The sequence below is a fragment of the Lactuca serriola genome, chromosome 4 (assembly GCF_051521515.1).
Source record: "Lactuca serriola cultivar US96UC23 chromosome 4, Lser_US96UC23_V15, whole genome shotgun sequence".
Classification (NCBI taxonomy): domain Eukaryota; kingdom Viridiplantae; phylum Streptophyta; class Magnoliopsida; order Asterales; family Asteraceae; genus Lactuca; species Lactuca serriola.
Window position 1 is genome coordinate 356143877 of NC_136411.1, and position 19333 is coordinate 356163209.

Genomic DNA, 19333 nt, shown 5'->3' on the forward strand with positions numbered 1-19333 from the left:
CTGAACCACCTGGTTCCCGATCCGAGTCCAATTCTATCCATTCCATGTTGACGTAATGACACATTCTTCAGCCTCCGAGCACTCCCACGAGTTCTCCTCTTACAATCGCATGCACATGCTGAACTAGCTCTAGCACCCTCGGGATGGGAAAACCCGTCACACTAACGACACCTCCAAACATCCCCCAGGATGAATCACCACTACATACACAATTCCTTGATCATAGTCAATCTGGGAATCCAAGACTCCATCCCTGAGGAGGGACATTTGGGAGTTCGTGTCGAAGTCGACGGACCGGACATTTGCTGAGCTCCTGGAAAATGCCCGGAAGAGGGAGATTGAGTTGGAGACTCAGGCCAGGGAGGAGACCGAGTCTCATAGGATGGATCAGCGGTCGGCTCAGTCTCTGCCGGTAGCCAAGCGGACCAAGTCCATTGATTCGAGGACTGGAGGCCAAAAGGGCTGTACTTGCGGGAAGTGCGACAAGGGTCATGAGGGGGCCTGTCGATCGGGTTCTTGCTACTAATGCGGCAAGGAGGGGCATATCGCCAAGGATTTCCCTAAGGGATTTATGGTTTGCTTTCATTGCAACCAGATGGGCCATCGGAAGGCCAAGTGTCCACAGTTGCATCAGGGATCTTCACCTGCTGCTAGGGTTACCGAGGTTCGACCAGTGAAGGCCGAGGCTCCGAAGGCTCGTGGGAGAGCTTTCCAGTTGACTACGGAGGAGGTCCGCGCGACACCCGATGTTGTGGCTGGTATGTTTTCTGTATTTATCTTTTTGTTGAGATATTGTGCTTATATGATGTTATGCATATGTACTGTTTGGTGAGTTCTGTACCTGCTTTGGTGTTATTTGACTCGGGTGCGATTCGGTCATTTGTTTCTTTGGCATTTAGTCAGCACATTAGTATCCGTTGAGAGGCGTTGAGTCGACCTCTGTGAGTTTCCATAGCTGATGAGCGAGCAGTGTATGCTACGGATGTGATTCGAGGATGTATCCTTGAGATCTTCGGTGTGGAGTTCCTGATAGATCTGGTCCCGATTGCGATGGGGGGCGTGTGTGTTATAGTGGGAATGGATTGGTTGAGCCGATTTGGAGCTGTTATAGGCTGCGAGCGTTAGTTGGTGACGATACGAGACCCCAGTGGGGGAGTGCTTACGGTGTATGGCGAGGGAACCCGATGTAGGTCAGCGTTTTGCTCGGCTGCCAGGACGAGACAGAGTTTGCAGTAGGGTTGCAGTGGACTCGTAGCCTATGTGTTGGACATGCGAGTGGCCGCTGGGAGGCCAATTTCGATTGCCGAGGTTCCGATAGTGTGCGAGTTCCCGGATGTTTTTCCCGAGGAATTACCGGGTGTGCCTCCCGAGAGGCAAATGGAGTTCCGTATCGATTTGGTTCCGGGAGCAGCACCTATTGCCAAGGCACCTTATCACCTCGCGCCGCCATAGATGCAGGAGTTATCCTTGCAGCTTCAGGAGCTGCTATGGAAGGGGTTTATTTGACCGAGTAGCTCGCCTTGGGGAGCACCGATCCTTTTTTTCAAGAAAAAGGATGGTTCCCACCGGATGTGGATTGATTACCGAGAGTTGAACAAGTTGACGGTCAAGAACCATTATCCGTTGCCGAGGATCGATGATCTGTTCGATCAGTTGAAGGGGGCATCTTGGTTCTCTGAGATAGACTTGAGGTCAGGTTATCATCAGATGAGGGTTCGGGATGAATATATCCAGAAGACAGCGTTCAGAACTCGTTATGGGCATTACGAGTTCATGGTGATGCCTTTTGGGCTCACCAATTTACCATCTACGTTCATGGATCTCATGAACAGGGTGTGCAGGCCGATGTTGGATCGGTCGGTGATCGTATTTGTTGATGATATTTTGGTGTATTCGAGGTCTAGAGAACAACATGAGGAGCATTTGAGGGAGATCTTTGGAGTTCTGAGATCGGAGAGGCTTTATGCCAAATTCTCCAAGTGTGAGTTCTGGTTACAAGAGGTTCAGTTCTTGGGACATCTTGTCAACCAAAATGGGATATTGGTCGATCCGGCCAAGATTGAAGCAGTCATCAGGTGGGAGGTGCCGAGATCGCCCACCGAGATCAGGAGCTTTCTGGGATCGGCCGGCTATTATCGAAGATTTATTAAGGATTTCTCCATGATCGTCGTGCCACTTACCAAGATGACCCGGAAGGGTGTCACTTTTTCCTGGGGTCCGGAGCAGCAGACCTCATTTGAGACACTTCGCCACAAGTTGTGCGAAGCCCCGGTGCTCGCACTCCCGGAAGGGATGGAGGATTTTGTGGTGTACTGTGATGCATCGATATCCAGGTTGGGAGCAGTGCTTATGCAGAGGGGGCATATGATAGAATATGCATCGAGGCAGCTGAAGCCTCATGAGTCGAGGTATCCCACCCACGACCTGAAGCTGGGGGCTGTGGTGTTCGCCCTCAAGATCTAGAGTCACTATCTGTATGGGGTTCGGTGTACCATATACACGGACCACAAGAGTCGGAATTACTTGATGGATCAGCCCAACCTGAATATGCTCCAGAGGAGATGGTTGGATGTGGTAAAGGATTATAATTGTGAGATCCTGTACCACCCGGGCAAGGCTAATGTTGTAGCCGATGCTTTGAGTCGTAGGTCGGAGAGCGCCCCGATACAAGACATTTGTATGAGGTTGACAGTGATGACTCCGGTGTTGGACACCATTCGAGGGGCCCAGGCGGAGGTTGTGAGACCGGAGAACCGTAAAATGCAACGGGTGATCGGGCAGGTATCGGAGTTCGTTACCGATAGTCGAGGGCTGATGACTTTTCAAGGCCGGATTTGCGTACTGTTTGTAGGCGGAGCGCATACCATCTTGATGGAGGAAGCCCATAGGTCGAGGTTCTCGATCCATCCCGGGGCCACTAAGATGTTTTTGGACCTAAAAAGGGATTATTGGTGGCCCTGTATGAAGAGAGATGTCGCATGGTTCGTGGAGAGGTGCTTGACCTGTCGCAGGGTTAAGGCCGAGCACCAGCGTCCACATGGTAAGTTGCAGCCATTGGAGATTCCCGAGTGGAAGTGGGAGCAGGTTACCATGGATTTTATCACCAAATTGCCAAGGACTGCTAGAGGTGTCGATGCAATTTGGGTGATTGTGGACAGGTTGACGAAGAGCGCTCACTTTCTTGCTATCAGTGAGAGCTATTCTATTGAGAGGTTGGCAGAGTTGTATGTGAGGGAGGTAGTATCAAGGCATGGAGTTCTGATATCGATTGTTTCAGATAGAGATGTGCGATTTACTTCCATATTTTGGAAGAAGTTTCACGAGGAGTTGGGTACGAGGCTACATTTCAGTACCGCATACCACCCACAGACTGATGGGCAGAGTGAGTGGACGATTCAGACGCTCGGGGACATGCTCCGAGCATGTGTGTTGGATTTCGGCCAGAGTTGGGACACGTACTTACCCTTGGCAGGTTTTACCTACAACAACAGCCATCATTCGAGCATTGGTATGCCACCCTTTGAGCTTTTGTATGGGAGGAGGTGTCGGACCCCCATTTGCTGGGGAGAGGTAGGGCAACGTGTGATAGGTAGTACAGAGACCGTGCTTTAGACGACAGAGAAAATACAGCAGGTCGGACAGAGGTTTTTGACCGCTCAGAGTCGCCAGAAGAGTTATGCAGACAGGCGCCGGTCTGAGCTCGAATTTCAGGTCGGCGACTTCGTGCTCCTGAAGGTCTCTCCTTGGAAAGGAGTGATCCGATTCAAGAAGAGGGGCAAGCTGGGGCCCCGATATATTGGTCCTTTCAGGGTGATCGCGAGGGTAGGAAGGGTAGCCTACCGGTTGGAGCTACCTACGGAGTTGGGTTAGATTCATGACACCTTTCACGTGTCGCAGCTGAGAAAGTGTATAGCCGACGAGTCGGCAATGGTGCCATTAGAGGATATTCAGATGGATGCGAGCCTGAACTATGTTGATAGACCGGTGGCAATCAGGGATCAGAAGATCAAGGTTCTGAGGAACAAGGAAGTGCCACTGGTACAGGTCCAGTGGCAGCATCGGAAAGGGTCAGAGTTGACTTGGGAGCCGGAGCAAGAGATGCGGGAGCAGCATGCCGAGTTGTTTGCAGAGTAAGACTTCGAGGGCGAAGTCTGATTCTAGTGGGGGAGAATTATAACATCCGAATTCCCAGGTATATTATTTATTCTTTTATTTTTGGAGGTTTTGAGGGGACTCGGCGAGTTACTGCTTAGACTCGCCGAGTAGGGTCGCGGATTCTAATCCGGGTTCATGGCTGGACTCGGCGAGTTCAGGAGGTGGACTCGACGAGTCCATGCTGTTTAATGAAACCCTAATTTCCTGGGTTTGGGACCTATTTAAAGGCCCTTAGGGCCGTCATTTGCGGCTACCAAACCCTAGAGAGAAACCCTAAAGGAGCTAGAGAGTTTGTGAGAGGATAGGAGCCATTTCTTGATCTTTATGATTGATTCTTGCAAGAAGGAGGTGTTTCTAGCTTAGAGGAGACCAAGTAGGTTGTGCATCTGTGGATTTCGAGCAAGTGACTTCATCTTTGAGGTATTATATCGCCCCTTTATCTGTTTTGTGGAAGGAATCCATAGATGTAGAGTTTTATGACCTTTATTGGAAGAAGACTGTGATTATATGGCCCTATTCACTTTGATACTTCAGATCTGGATCCATAGTGGTCTATGGAGCTTATCTCAGCTGACTTTATGTTGAGATATGGAGGTGTTGAGCTAAGGATGTTGCTTTTGGGGCTAAATCATCAAGTGAAGCGTCCTAGACGTCCCACGAGTGTCAAGACTTGAACTTTACGTGTTTATCAGTCTTGGGAAGGTCAGATTTATGGATTCAAGGAACAGATCTGACCTCAGGAGGCCATTTGAGTTTGTGCATGGCATGAACTCGCCGAGTGCAAGGAAAAACTCGGCGAGTAGGGTTTGGGTTTCCCGTGAGTCACTCAGTGAGTGGACTTGCCGAGTTGGGGGAATAACTCAATGAGTCAGGGGGGAATCAGAGGACTGGAGTTCAAAGCGGAACTCGGCGAGTTGATCTTGAGACTCGGCGAGTTGAGTCGGGGTGGCCCCGCGATTCATATCAGGTGGGACTCGTCGAGCAAGGGGAAGGACTCGACGTGCCAAGCGAGACTAAAGAGTTAGTGGACATGTGTAGACTCGCTGAGTCGCCCAAGTGCACTCGACGAGTCGGGTCAAAGTTTGACCGTTGACTTTTGTTGACTGATAGGATTGGTCAACAATGTGGCCTTTGAGTCAGAGAGGGGTAAAATTGTCTTTTACCCTTCTGAGGGTGCCAAGAGTGGGTGGAGTCTAGTCCCGAGAGATATATTTATGAGAGTATTTATTTTATGTGATTAGGCGGAGGCTAGATCGTATTTCTTCTGAGTCAGAGATTTACCGAGACATCTGAGATGAGTCTTCTCACTATACTGTACCTGGAAGGGTACCTATGTGTGACCGAAAGGTCTGGTATGCTATGAGATTTATGCATTGTATGCTATGAGTTGCCTGTTTCGTATGCGCTATGTGTGTGATATGTATGCTATGCTTGATATGGGCTGGAAGGCATTATGATCTGGACCGGAAGGTTGGGGAGTTATGGACCGGATGGTCGAAACGGGTAGGACCGGAAGGTCGTGTGGAGTATGGCCTGGAAAGGCGTATGTGTGTAAGTGGTATATTGGGGAACTCACTAAGCTTCTTGCTTACAATGTTTATGTGTAATGTCTTTCAGGTTCTAGTGAGGACCATGGGAAGGCAGCGGCATGACTCGTACACACACACAGGCGGATTCGGATATGATTGATTTTGGGATTGATATGTTTTGTATTACGACTATGTTACATTGGATTTTTTGGTTTGTCTTGAATGAAATTATGTTTTAAAGAAATGAAAAAAATTGGTTTGAAAATTTACGTTGTTATAGCATACACACACGTATGCCCAACGTAGTCAGCTACCACCTTTCTCAAATAAGGGACTTATCCTGCCAAAACTTCAAAATTCCATAGCTTCCTCGAGATAACTCCGTTTCCAATGAAACTCATACCCATGGAAAGGTGACGAGGTGCCTACACTTCTAGCAACTCGTCGCAACCCCGATGCTTCCTCATGCTCGGGTTGCAGCCCACGAACCCTAATCACAGACGATCCAAAACATGATGTTACATTTGTGCTTACAATTATTGATTTTTATGTGGTAGGTATTTCCGAGGACAGCGGGACGGAGAAGGTCTGATTGTAAACACTCGCTGGGAGATTTACTACTAGGACAGTTTATGAACTCTGATATTGTGATACTGGTTGTTTTGGGATAATTATATATTTGATAACTTGGTTGTAAAATCTTAATTTTGAAAAATTAAAAAATGAAAATTTTGGGATATGTTTTGTGTTGTGACATACATGTTTTCTAGCCCTCCTATAGTCACCTAAACTCACCTCAATCCCAAACTTTTTATAACATCCAATATGAGTTTTCTAATACTAATTTTCTATGTATGTAAAATTTCCTTGGTATAATGACTGCCTATCAAAGCACATATAACAATTGACTCCAACTCGAATTTCGTAGCATAATTGTATGTAAAATTATGTTTTAAATATTTAATCTTGAAAGAGTGATCATCACCCATCCATGAAGCCCATAAAGTACAACCTCTTTGACAACACATCACCAACAATCATTTAGTATCATTTTTTGAAACATAGTGGGTATCCATTTGTCATAGCATACTTACGTAACATATTTTTGATCACTTTAGTGGTCTAAACTATCATCCCTAATATAGGATTATGCTTTTTCCATGCTGAGTTCTCATTAAAAATGGATTGAACTTCAACATCGGGATCATTATCTCCTTACCAAAAAATTCATCATTAGTTATCTTGTTCATGCAACAGACTTTATCATTAAGTTCATCATAAAGTGAAAACGTATTCGGAGTATTTTCTCCATGTATACATGGTTCTACTTCATTAGGACTCTCCACTTCCCCTTTATCTCCTCAAACCATTCATTTAATGAATGATGTGTTTAAAACAAACTAGTTTTAATCCTAACAAAATCAAATGAAAACAAACACATGTAGACAGTGTACCTATCGATAGTAGTTTAGTTTAAGCAAGTAGGGTATCGAACACAGGGAACGGTAACAATGAAATTAAGTACTAGTATTATCTAATTAAAAACAATTAAATAAAAAAGGGGGGTTTTCTCTAGTTTTTCAAGACTAGAAACTTAATCAAGCACTTTAAAACTCAAACAAAGACAATTAACAACTAAGAAGAATAAGAAAGGACAACTACATTCAATGATAAAAGAGACGTCTGTTTAGATTCGATTCACTTATTCCTATGGTTGATTTCGTGGCAAGTGCAATGAATTAATACATCAATGGTAACCGATTCCTAATATGATTGGGTTCATGTTCATTATTACCAATCCTTTACTAGACAAGTTGATTCAAACAGTGATCAAGTGATTAAATTAACAAGTTTCATAGTGTTCAGTTCGTATCAAGCAAGACTTATAATAATAGCTAATCAAATTTGTTCAATTCAATCAACTCATGTATAGATGTTCATCACACATGCTCACACATTGATTTACATATTTTATAGTTAACCCTAGTTTCATATTCACTATTCCTAGGCATACAATCTTATATTCATAAAACTATATGAATCAAGTAATCAAGAAGATATTCATGCAACTCAATCACTTATTTGTTAACTACAAATATTTATCATCAATACATAAGGATCTTTAATAAGCTTACCAAGATGAATAACCAAATTAATATCAAATCAACCACTCAATCAAACCATGTTCATAAGATTATCTCATCCAAACAGAAGTAAAAAGCTTTTAGCTCATATCTACATCAAATAATAACCTAATTTCAAAATCTAATGATTCAAACATGGTTCATAACAAAGATTAAGAAAAGAAGAATGATTATTTGCCTTTGATTCTCTTTGAAATTGTCTCTTATGTTGAAATCTCGAAAATAGCAGCTCCAAGAACCCTTCTGATCTTCAAAAGTCGTAGCTAGCCTCTAGCAAAAGTTAGGTTTTCGGGCCTATAAGTTATCTATTTATAGTTTCCAAAAATCGGCCCAACTCGTCGACTTTTTTAGAATAACTCGACGAGTTTCTTTAGTAAATCGCGTGGCCAGCGTGTACGGTAAGGCATCCTTAAATCTAGAATATTCTAATAAACTCGTCGAGTTTGTGCTAAAAACTCATCGAGTTTCTTCTTTTATTTAGCTTCTTTCTTTAATCCTTGATCTTTAAGCTTCCAATCACTCAATCCTCTTCCTTTTTCATCCAAGCATGTCTTTTATTGCTGAAATTGAAATATTAAGCTAATTAAGTATCTTTTGTTCATAAAATGATATAAAATCAACAATAATTAATAAGATAATGAATGATTTATAAGACTAAATAAGCCCATATCAAAATACCCCACACTTGACTTTTGCTTGCCGCCAAGCAAAACCGAATTTTAGCACAGTAATACCACATAAGACAATCTCAATCGAACCCAACCATTATGCCAAGACCGCAATGCATGCATTTGTGTCTAAAATTTTCCTAAGAACCCCCCTCAATTCTAAAAACTCACAATCCTCATAAACACTCGCCCACTTCTTTTGAACAACGCTCATTTTATGCATCCCTGCGAATCCATCCCCAGAAAACTTTCTTAACCTCAAGTCATTTTTGATTAAATCCCCAAGCACACATACGAAAAAATAACCTAGAAAAGAAAATTATAATAAATAAAACAAATACAACTTTTTGATTGAATCTTCTGTAACTTTTCTTCATGATATTCTTCTTTGTCTTCATAGCTCTGTAGATTCTTTATTCAAACATTTCATCACTCTTTTTTTTCACGCACTTTTTTCACTCAAAACTGAAAACCTAGAAAAATATATGCTTAAGCAAGGGAATTTAACTTCATCCTTTATTGGTTAAAGGCATTAGTCTAGTGTGCAATGACTATTTAAGTTTTCCTGGATACATTTCAAGTACACGATGATAAACATGTTACGATCTTCAAACTAAGCGAGGTTGTGTTTTTGTCCTGTTATTTCACTAGAATAAAGGCCGCCACAAATGCACTATAATGTATATAGGCTCAACTAAACATTTGGGTCCTCTTGCAATCATCAAACATAATATTAACATGGAATCCTAATTGCTTTACCAAATTTTTCTAAATTAGGCCCTAGCAATTTTTATGCAAATTTTCAAAAATTAAACCTAGGATTCTAATATAACTAATGTAATCAACCCTCTACCCCACACTTAATTTATGCAATGTCCCCATTGCATGTTATGCATGAAAAACTACATAAAAGTAGAGAAAATTAGAAATTGCTCGGAAAATAATCATTGATAGCACAGTCAATTGCCTCCTTAAATTGTAGTCAAATCACCAACTCAAAGGTAAGAAAAAGAACCACTCGCCGAGAATAAAGTGAACTTATTAAGTTTAGTTGCGAAAACTTCAGATTAGGGATTCTTCGAAGGAACTCATCGAGTTTATTTAAAGAACTCGACGAGTTTTGCTATCTGTGAACAACATATTCCCCAACTTCATTTTTCGATTGTGGCTTTGAAGGGAATGATTATGGCAATATTTCCCTTCATTCTTCTATAGCAAAACATATATTTTTAGTTTTTTTGTTCACCACTCTTGCGAATAGACGTAATCCTCTCACTCTTCTCGTTTTAGACTCGATTTCACTTCATACCCCTCACGCTATATTCTTTCATTCTTTCCCTCAACATATATTCTGAGAACAATAAAAGAAACAAACAAAAAGTAATAAAAGGAAAACACACCAATTAAAATCCTAAATTACTAGAAGTTTAAACATCAAAATAAACACACCAAACAAACAAAAATAAACAAAGAAAAATGGTTTAAACAAGACAACAAAATAAAAGATAAGGAAAGGATAATTAATCTTCATCTTCACTTTCTTCTTCTCCTAACCCGCTTCCTCCGGCTCCACTTTGACGCATACTCTATCTTTCACTCCAATTCCTCACATATGGATATTCTGGTTCATTTTCTATCCTTGGAATCATCAAATGAGACATCAAATGAGCTAAATTCCTATGTCCATAATTCAAGCTGCTTGCAAAGTCATCTTGAAACGCCCTTTGCTCAACATTATAAGGATCCATGCAAAGCTCATCATTTATTGGAATAACGGGAGGATCTTCTTGCATATGTGTTGGTCGTGGACGAACCTGCCTCCCCGGTTGTGCCGGTAATTCCGCATCATCCACTAATGGAATATTAACATGGCCCTCGCCATAATCTACAATAATTTTAGCCCTTCTAAAAAGAAGAGGACTAAATGTGGGTTGTGGCACCATTGTTAATTGATTTCCAACCCTCCCTTCAAGAATTCCATAAGATCTTACCAATTTGGTTATGAACATCCCACCACATATCCTTCAAGTTGATCTTTCCTTCACTCCACTTTCCGCTAAATACTTTGCTAAACAATACGAAATGTTACAAAACTGGTTAGGTGTAAGAATACACAATAGAAAGAAAACATCTCGGCTTGGCACTTTATCATCATCCCTTCTCATATTGATTGCGCTTGCGATAAGGCGATGAAGAAGATGATGGACAGGTGATCGGATGCTTGCTTCTTAGGCCGCGGATGGAATATAAACTCCATTGACAATCGTGCTCCACCACCTTGCTGCATCCTCACTATTTGGAAAATCCTTGTGACATGCTTCCATAAAAATCCCAAAGGCTTCCATCATTGCCACATCTCGTTCATACAAATCCATTCGCCATGCTAGTTCTACCACACTACATTCCCGTAACTCACCCCCAAGCATTAAAGTAAGAGCATTTGTATCAAAATAGTCTTCACTCCCATGGAACTTGATAGTAGAATAAAAATCCCAACATAATTCCTGGTATACTGGCTCTTGCAATCGGAAAAGTCTCCTCCAAGGATCACATGTAATCCTTACTCCATCTTGCATGAATACCTTGGTGAGATGAGGATTCATTCGTTCAACCAACCCCCATTGCTCTAGACAAGACCAATGTATTTCATTAGGCAAGTAGAACTCCTTTTTCAGTTTCTCCAGTTTCCTTTTCCATGCTAACAATGTGGATTTTGAACCAATTTGTGGAAAATCAAGCCATGGACAACCCCTTTGACTTCCTTTAGAACTTTGGCCCCTATTTCTGGACATCATTCTGCAAAACCATAAATCACAGAAACGCAAACAAACATAAAAAATGTTAAAAACAAAATAAATTGGCATCCCAACGTCATGAAGTCGTCGAGTTCATGCAGAACTCGTCGAGTTCCGCAGAAGATCCAAAAAAAATTTCGATCTCCAACTCTCTTAAACTCAAAGATTACTTTAGGGTTTGCTTGGGGTAGATATTTAAGCATTAATCCATGGAAAGAACTAGCAAAACCATCCTAATTTAGTCTAATTTGAAACCCTAATGTTTATAGGAAAATTCAAAAATTGAAGAACTTTAAACCAACTTGGGCCTACATATACTAAAAATCGGAGCTTTAATAAGAAAAAGAGAAGAAATCTTACCTTTAGAAGAGATTTAGAATACAAAACACCAAAAAGTGAAGAGCTTGATTGGGAGGTTTCTCTTCTTGCTGTCGACGTGGGGAAGAGGATGAGAGAAAGACAATGGTTTTAAGTTTAGGGTTAAAACTTATACCCAGCAATAAATAAAATATATTTTTTTTTTCAGAAAGACTGAAAATCGCGATTTTTTTTTTAAATGGACTCGTCGAGTTTTTAGAAGAAACTCGACGAGTTTTTCTTTCTGTATGAAAAAATTATTTCTACTGAAAACCACAAAACACCCCACACTCAGCTTTGATAACCCTCCCAGCAATCATTTAAGCAAAATCTGAAGATGAAGACTCATAACACAACATAAAAAAAATAAATGAAAAATAAAGTACTACAAGAAAAAGAAAACAAACTCAATTGTCGGGTTGCCTCCCGCAAGCGCTTCTTTTTTTTGAGGAGTCTTTAGCTGGACTCCTTTCCGCCCTACGTTGTAGCGGTTGCCTCCAAATCGAGCTCTTCTTCAATTTCCGCTTCCTTTAGCCTGCCCTCCTCATATCTTTTGATCCTATGCCCATTTACCTTACAACTTATTCCATCTTTATTCCACAATTCAACTACCCCATATGGAAAAACATGTTTAATTGTGAAGGGTCCGGTCCAACGAGTGTGTAATTTTCCTGGAAAAAGTTTGAGTCTTGAGTTATATAAAAGTAATTTTTTCCCTTCTTCAAACTCCTTATTTCCCTTCAATCTCGCATCATGCCATTTCTTTGTCTTATCCTTATAAATCAACGAGTTAGTGAAAGACTCGTTCCTTAATTCCTCCAAGGCATTCATTTGCAAGAGTCGATTGGTACACAACTCATTGGGGGGAAAATTGCACGTTTTCAAAGCCCAATAGGCTTTGTGCTCCAATTCCATTGGTAGATGACAATTTTTTCCATAAACCAATCTATAAGGTGTTGTTCCAATAGGTTCCTTGAATGCGGTCCTAAATGCCCACAATGCATCATCTAACTTATCTGCCCAATCTTTCCTATGGTTGCCTACCGACCTTTCCAAAATTCTTTTTGAGGGCTCTATTCGTTATTTCAGTTTGGCCATTTGTTTGCGGATGATAAGGTGTTGCAAATCTATGGCGTACACCATATTTTTGCAAAACCTTTGCTAGTTGTTCATTGGCAAAATGGGTCCCTCTATCGCTTATCAACGCCTTTGGTACTCCAAACCTAGAGAATAATTTCTTCAAAAATTTCACCACCACCCTTGCGTCATTTGTTGGTAGCGCTTGTGCTTCGGCCCACTTTGATACATAGTCCAACGCCACAAGTATGTATTTGTGCCCTTTTGATGATGGAAATGGCCCCATGAAATCTATACCCCACACATCGAAAACTTCACACACTTGGATGCTTCTTTGAGGCATTTCATTCTTTGCAGAAATATTTCCTTATCGCTGGCACGCATCACACTCTCTCACATAGGTAGCAGCATCCTTGAAGATTGTGGGCCAATAGAATCCTGCATCAAACACCATTTTAGCAGTGTATTGCACTCCATGATGTCCTCCTACAGGCCCATTGTGGAAATGCTCTAGAATGTCACGGATCTCCTTTCCAAACGCACATCTTCTAATGATTCCATCTGCATAACTCCTAAAAAAATATGGCTCATCCCAGAAATAATATTTAATTTCTGACATGAGTTTCTTTTTCTGCTGATGAGTTAGCCCTTTTGGAAGAAAGTCCCCAGCTAAAAATTTTGCAATATCTGCATACCATGGTTCTTCTCCCATTATCGCCATCAAATACTCTTATGGAAAACTATCCCTAATAACCTTGTGGTCAGATGCATCCCTTTCTGGATTCTCCAATCTTGAGAGATGGTCAGCCGGTACATTTTCCATTCCTTTCTTGTCCTTGATCTCGATGTCAAAATCTTGAAGCAATAACACCCACCGGATCAACCTTGGTTTTGCGTCCTGCTTAGCAAATAAAAATTTAATTGCAGAATGGTCAGTAAAAACAGTGGTTTTGGACAATATAAGATAAGGACGGAATTTATCAAAAGCATATACCACGGCCAATAATTATTTTTCAGTTGTGGTGTAATTTTCTTGAGCCGGACTCAAGGTCTTGCTAGCATAATAAATTGGTTGAAAATGTTTATCAACTCTTTGACCAAGCACAGCACCTAAGGCAAAATCGCTTGCATCACACATAATTTCAAATGGTAAATTCCAATTCGGGGCAATAATGATTAGGGCGTTAGTTAATTTTGTCTTCAATATTTCAAAAGCATTTAAACATTCTGTTGAGAAATTAAAAGGTGTATCTTTTAAAAGTAGTTGAGTTAAAGGTCGAGTTATTTTAGAAAATTCTTTTATAAAACGACGGTAAAAACCCGCATGACCCAAAAAACTCCTAACGCCCTTCACATTGGTTGGTGGTGGTAGTTTAGCAATGGTGTCGATTTTTGCTCGATCCACCTCAATCCTCGCCTTGGACACTTTATGACCTAACACAATGCCTTCTTTAACAATGAAATTGCATTTTTCCCAATTCAAAACTAAATTGGTCTTTTCACACCTAGCAAGCATTAAGTCAAGATTAGTAAGACAATTATCAAAATAAGAACCAAACAAGGAAAAATCATCCATGAATACTTCCATATACTTCTCCACCATATCGTGAAATATTGTCGTCATGCATTGTTGAAAAGTGGCAGGCGCATTGCACAACCCAAAAGGCATTCGTCGGTATGCAAACGTTCCACTAGGGCGGGTGAAGGTGTTTTTCTCTTGATCATTCGGATCGATTGGTATTTGGAAATAACCTGAAAACCCATCTAAAAAACAATAATAGCAATGACCGGATAATCTTTGAAGCATTTGATCAATAAAAGGTAAAGGGAAATGGTCAGTAGCATCGTTTAGCTTTCGATAATCGATGCATACTCGCCAACCGGTTACCGTTCGTGTAGGAATAAGCTCGTTCTTTTCGTTCGCCACGACTGCCATCCCTCCTTTCTTCGGCACTACATGAACGGGACTTACCCATGGACTATCGGAAATTGAATAAATGATCCCCGCATCCAATAGCTTTACCACCTCCTTCTTAACCACCTCTTGCATATTTGGGTTCAATCACCTTTGATGTTGCACCACTGGCATTGCTCCTTCTTCAAGATTTATTTTATGAGAACAATAAGAAGGTCTTATCCCCTTTATGTCAGTGATTTTCCATGCAATGGCGTTCTTTTGTTTCTTTAAAACCTTAACTAATTGATCTTTTTCAATTGGGGTGAGGTTCGATGCAATGATCACAGGCTTCTGCTCACCTTCTTCGAGAAATGCGTATTCTAAGTGTTCTGGTAATGTTTTCAGCTCCAATTGTGTCCTCTGAACACTAAACACGTCGATTTCTAGAAGTAAACTCGACAATTTTAGAACAAAAGTTTCCTCAAATCTTGATTTTTCGTAGCAACTCATCGAGTTATTGGAATTAACTCGTCGAGTTTCTTGTTCTATAGACTTTATCAGTTCTTCATATTTTGATTCTTCAAGAAGTCTTTCTAACTCTTTCAAATCTCTCTCAGCATCAAAATCATCTTCTAGAGTCGAAATGTGTTCGCTTGTTTCGTCTTCTTTCCATCCTTCTAATAATTCTTCCAAGACATCTACTGAAAAGGCAGTATCATCACTACAATTCGAATGTTTCATGGCTTGATCAATTCCAAAAATAACTGACTCTTCTGCCACTCGAAGGGTAAGCCTTGAGTCTCGTATGTCGACTATGGCACCTGCGGTATTCAAAAATGGTCTTCCAAGGATTATTGGCACTTGATGGTCCTCCTCCATATCTAGCTCAATGAAATCTACCGGAAAGACAAACTTATCGACTTTTACCAATAAATCTTCACATATACCTCTCGGGAATGTCACTGTCTTGTTTGCTAAGTGGATCGCCATTCGGATTGGTCTCGGTTACGGAAGGTTTAGCTTTTTAAAGAAAGAGTATGGCATGAGGTTCACACTTGCCCCCGAATCTGCCAATGCATAGCTAGTGGTTAAATTCCCGAATTGGCAAGGAATGGTTAGGCTACCCGGATCACCTTTTTTCTTTGGCAGTTTTTTTAACATTGCGGCTGAACAGCTCTCATTTAACACTACCTTGGATGCTTCCTCTGTCTTCTTTCTATTTGTGAGAAGTTCTTTTAGGAACTTTGCATACTTTGGCATTTGCGCGACTGCTTCGATGAAAGGAATGTTGATTTGCAAGGCCTTTATGTGCTCCAGGAACTTCTGGTAGTCTTCATTTTGCTTCTCTTGTCGATCTCGGCCCGGGAATGGTAATGGTGGCTTAAATGGCTCAGCTTTTGAATTATTTTGCTCATCAGGTGCGGGACTCGTCGAGTTTCTGTGAGGAACTCGACGAGTTTTGTCTACTGTTGGCGAATTCAGATTTTCTTGATCTTTTTCTTGTGCCTCTTCTTGATCTGTACTTGGGATTGGAGTGAGGGGTGTGACTATCTTCACACTCCTTGTTGTCACTATGTTAACGTGCGCGCCCTTTGGATTTTTTTCCGTGTCACTAGGAAGCCCGCCTGGTGTTCTTTCGTTGAATTGCTTGGCAAGTTGCCCAAGCTGTTTTTCAATATTCAAAATTGAAGCTTGCTGATTCCAGAGCAGAGATTGTTGATCCATCATCATTGTTTGGTGCTCCTTCATCATCTTTTGTTGATATCTAATGGCTGCATCGGATTCGTCATGCCTTTTTTCGGAAGCACTAACAAATCGACTTAACATAGCTTCAAGATCCGTCTTTTTCTCTTCCACTGGTTCTTCTTTTTGATAAAACCCGCGTGCTTTTTGCATATACTTCTCCTCCTTTGCCTTCTTGTACTCGTCGTAGGGGAGCCCTTCCTTCTTGGGCTTTCGCCAATCATCATCAAACCTATCGCCACTAAAATAACAAACTTGTGCCTTCCGGTTGCCGTTCTCATCAAGATCGCAATCCTTAGTAAGATGGGGACCGCTACAATTGTCACAACCCACCCTTATGGCATGGATGGATTGATCCATCTTTGTCATCCTACGATCCATACATTCTAGTTTGGCCATCATTGCTGCCATGTCATCGAAAACTGAGTTAACCATGCCTCTAGTTGTGTCGTTCCTTGGATTATGGTATTCTCTTGAATGTTTGGAGAATTCTTCTACCAATGTTTTAATGACAGCTCGTGCTTTCTTCGTGAGGGATCCTTGGGAGTCTAGTATTTTCCTAGTTGTGACGTTCACGCCATCATAAAAGATGAAAACCTCTTGTTGCACGTTTAGGTCATTTTGAGGGCAATTTCTTATTAACCCCTTATATCTCTCCCATGCCTCATAAAGTGATTCTCCCGGCAATTGTTCAAAGTTAGCGATTGCTTTCTTCAATTTTGCAATCTTAGAAGGTGGAAAAAACTGGTCAATGAACTCCTCGCGCATCTTTTGCCATGTTGTAATGGATCCGGGGGGTAAAGATTTCAACCTTTCCTACGCGGCTCCCTTGAATGTAACCGGTAACATTCGTAGTAAGACAGTATCGCGAGGCACATTTGGCATGTGGAAATAGTCAGCAATGTCCATAACTTCTTCAACATGCTTGCAAGCATCTTCGTGCTCCTTTCCATGGAATGGAATGTCTTTTAGTTGTGCGAGGATGTGACCCTTCAACTCAAAATTAGCGGTAGCTGGGATTGCAGGTTGCACGAGTCCCGGCTCGGTACCATCTCTTATGCGCTTCTTGTAATCTCCCATCGGTATGTCGACGATGTCGGCCATATTATCTCCTTGATCGGAATTGCTTTCTTCACCAAACGTGGATGTGTCGGACTCGATCTCTTTTCCTCTTTGTTTGCGAATAATCAACTTCGGATCGTCTACGGGTGGCACTAGTGTAGAACCGGAGCCTCGGGTCATAAAAACCTAAAATAAAACATAAAAATAAGCGTAAAACGAACAAAAACAAAGAATTTACGAAAGTGTCAACAAAAGAATAAACTCGACGAGTTTTAATAATAAACTCGACGAGTTTAATGCAAAACTATAGAAAATCAATAAGAACTGAAAACAAGTAACTTTATGCAAGAAAGATCTAACACAAAGGATCGATAATACCAGCAAACAATATAATTATTAGAACCGTTCCCCGGCAACGGCGCCAAAAACTTGCTGTGTTTAAAACAAACTAGTTTTAATCCTAACAAACTCAAATGAAAACAAACACACGCAGGCAGTGTACCTATCGATAGTAGTTTAGTTTAAGCAAGTAGGGTATTGAACACAGGGAACGGTAACAATCAAATTAAGTACTAGTATTATCTAATTAAAAACAATTAAATAAAAAAGGGGGTTTTCTTTAGTTTTTCAAGACTAGAAACTTAATCAAGCACTTTAAAACTCAAACAAAGACAATTAACAACTAAGAAGAATAAGAAAGGACAACTAGATTTAATGATAAAAGAGACTTATGTTTAGATTTGATTCACTTATTCCTATGGTTGATTTCGTGGAAAGTGCAATGAATTAATACATTAATGGTTACCGATTCCTAATATGATTGGGTTCATGTTCATTATTACCAATCCTTTAGTAGACAAGTTGATTCAAACAGTGATCAAGTGATTAAATTAGCAAGTTTCCTAGTGTTCAGTTCGTATCAAAAAAGACTTATAATAATAGTTAATCAAATTTGTTCAATTCAATCAACTCATGTATAGATGTTCATCACACATGCTCAAACATTGATTTACATATTTTATAGTTAACCCTAGTTTCATATTCACTATTCCTAGGCATACAATCTTATATTCATAAAACTATATGAATCAAGTAATCAAGAAGATATTCAGGCAACTCAATCACTTATTTGTTAACTAAAAATATTTATCATCAATACATAAGGATCTTTAATAAGCTTAACAAGATGAATAACCAAATTAATATCAATTCAACCACTCTATCAAACCATGTTCATAAGATAATCTCATCCAATCAGAAGTAAAAAGCTTTTAGCTCATATCTACAGCAAATAATAACCTAATTTCAAAATCTAATGATTCAAACATGGTTCAAAACAAAGATTAAGAAAAGAAGAATGATTATTTGCCTTTGATTCTCTTTGAAATTGTCTCTTATGTTGAAATCTCGAAAATAGCAGCTCCAAGAACCCTTCTGATCTTCAAAAGTCGCAACTAGCCTCCAGCAAAAGTTAGGTTTTCGGGCCTATAAGTTATCTATTTATAGTTTCCAAAAATCGGCCCAACTCGTCGACTTTTTTAGAATAACTCGACGAGTTTCTTTAGTAATTCGCGTGGTCAGCGTGTACGGCAAGGCATCCTTAAATCTAGAATATTCTAATAAACTTGTCGAGTTTGTGCTAAAAACTCGTCGATTTTCTTCTTTTATTTAGCTTATTTCTTTAATCCTTGATCTCTAAGCTTCCAATCACTCAATCCTCTTCCTTTTTCATCCAAGCATGTTTTTTATTGCTGAAATTGAAATATTAAGCTAATTAAGTATCTTTTGTTCATAAAATGATATAAAAAATCAACAATAATTAATAAGGTAATGAATGATTTCTATGACTAAATAAGCCCATATCAATGAATCACCAGACTAATCAACAAAATAGGATATTTCACCA

General features: G+C 40.5%; 1 protein-coding gene and 1 non-coding gene across 2 annotated transcripts; one reads left to right on the top strand and one right to left on the bottom strand.

Annotated features, from left to right (window-relative positions):
• Nucleotides 1-15627: 15627 nt before the first annotated feature.
• LOC145099694 (uncharacterized) lies at nucleotides 15628-17133 on the bottom strand. The gene has a single exon (XM_079037221.1). The coding sequence runs from the start codon at nucleotides 17131-17133 to the stop codon at nucleotides 15628-15630; it is 1506 nt and encodes a 501-aa protein (XP_078893347.1).
• LOC145103519 (small nucleolar RNA R71) lies at nucleotides 16979-17085 on the top strand. Its single transcript, XR_013706606.1, has one exon. It is a non-coding gene; the product is annotated as a small nucleolar RNA R71 (small nucleolar RNA).
• Nucleotides 17134-19333: the final 2200 nt, after the last annotated feature.

Bases quoted from the DNA above. Each gene is read 5' to 3' on its own strand.
- LOC145099694 (XM_079037221.1), bottom strand. From the start codon at position 17,133: ATGCGCGAGGAGTTCATTGACCAGTTTTTTCCACCTTCTAAGATTGCA.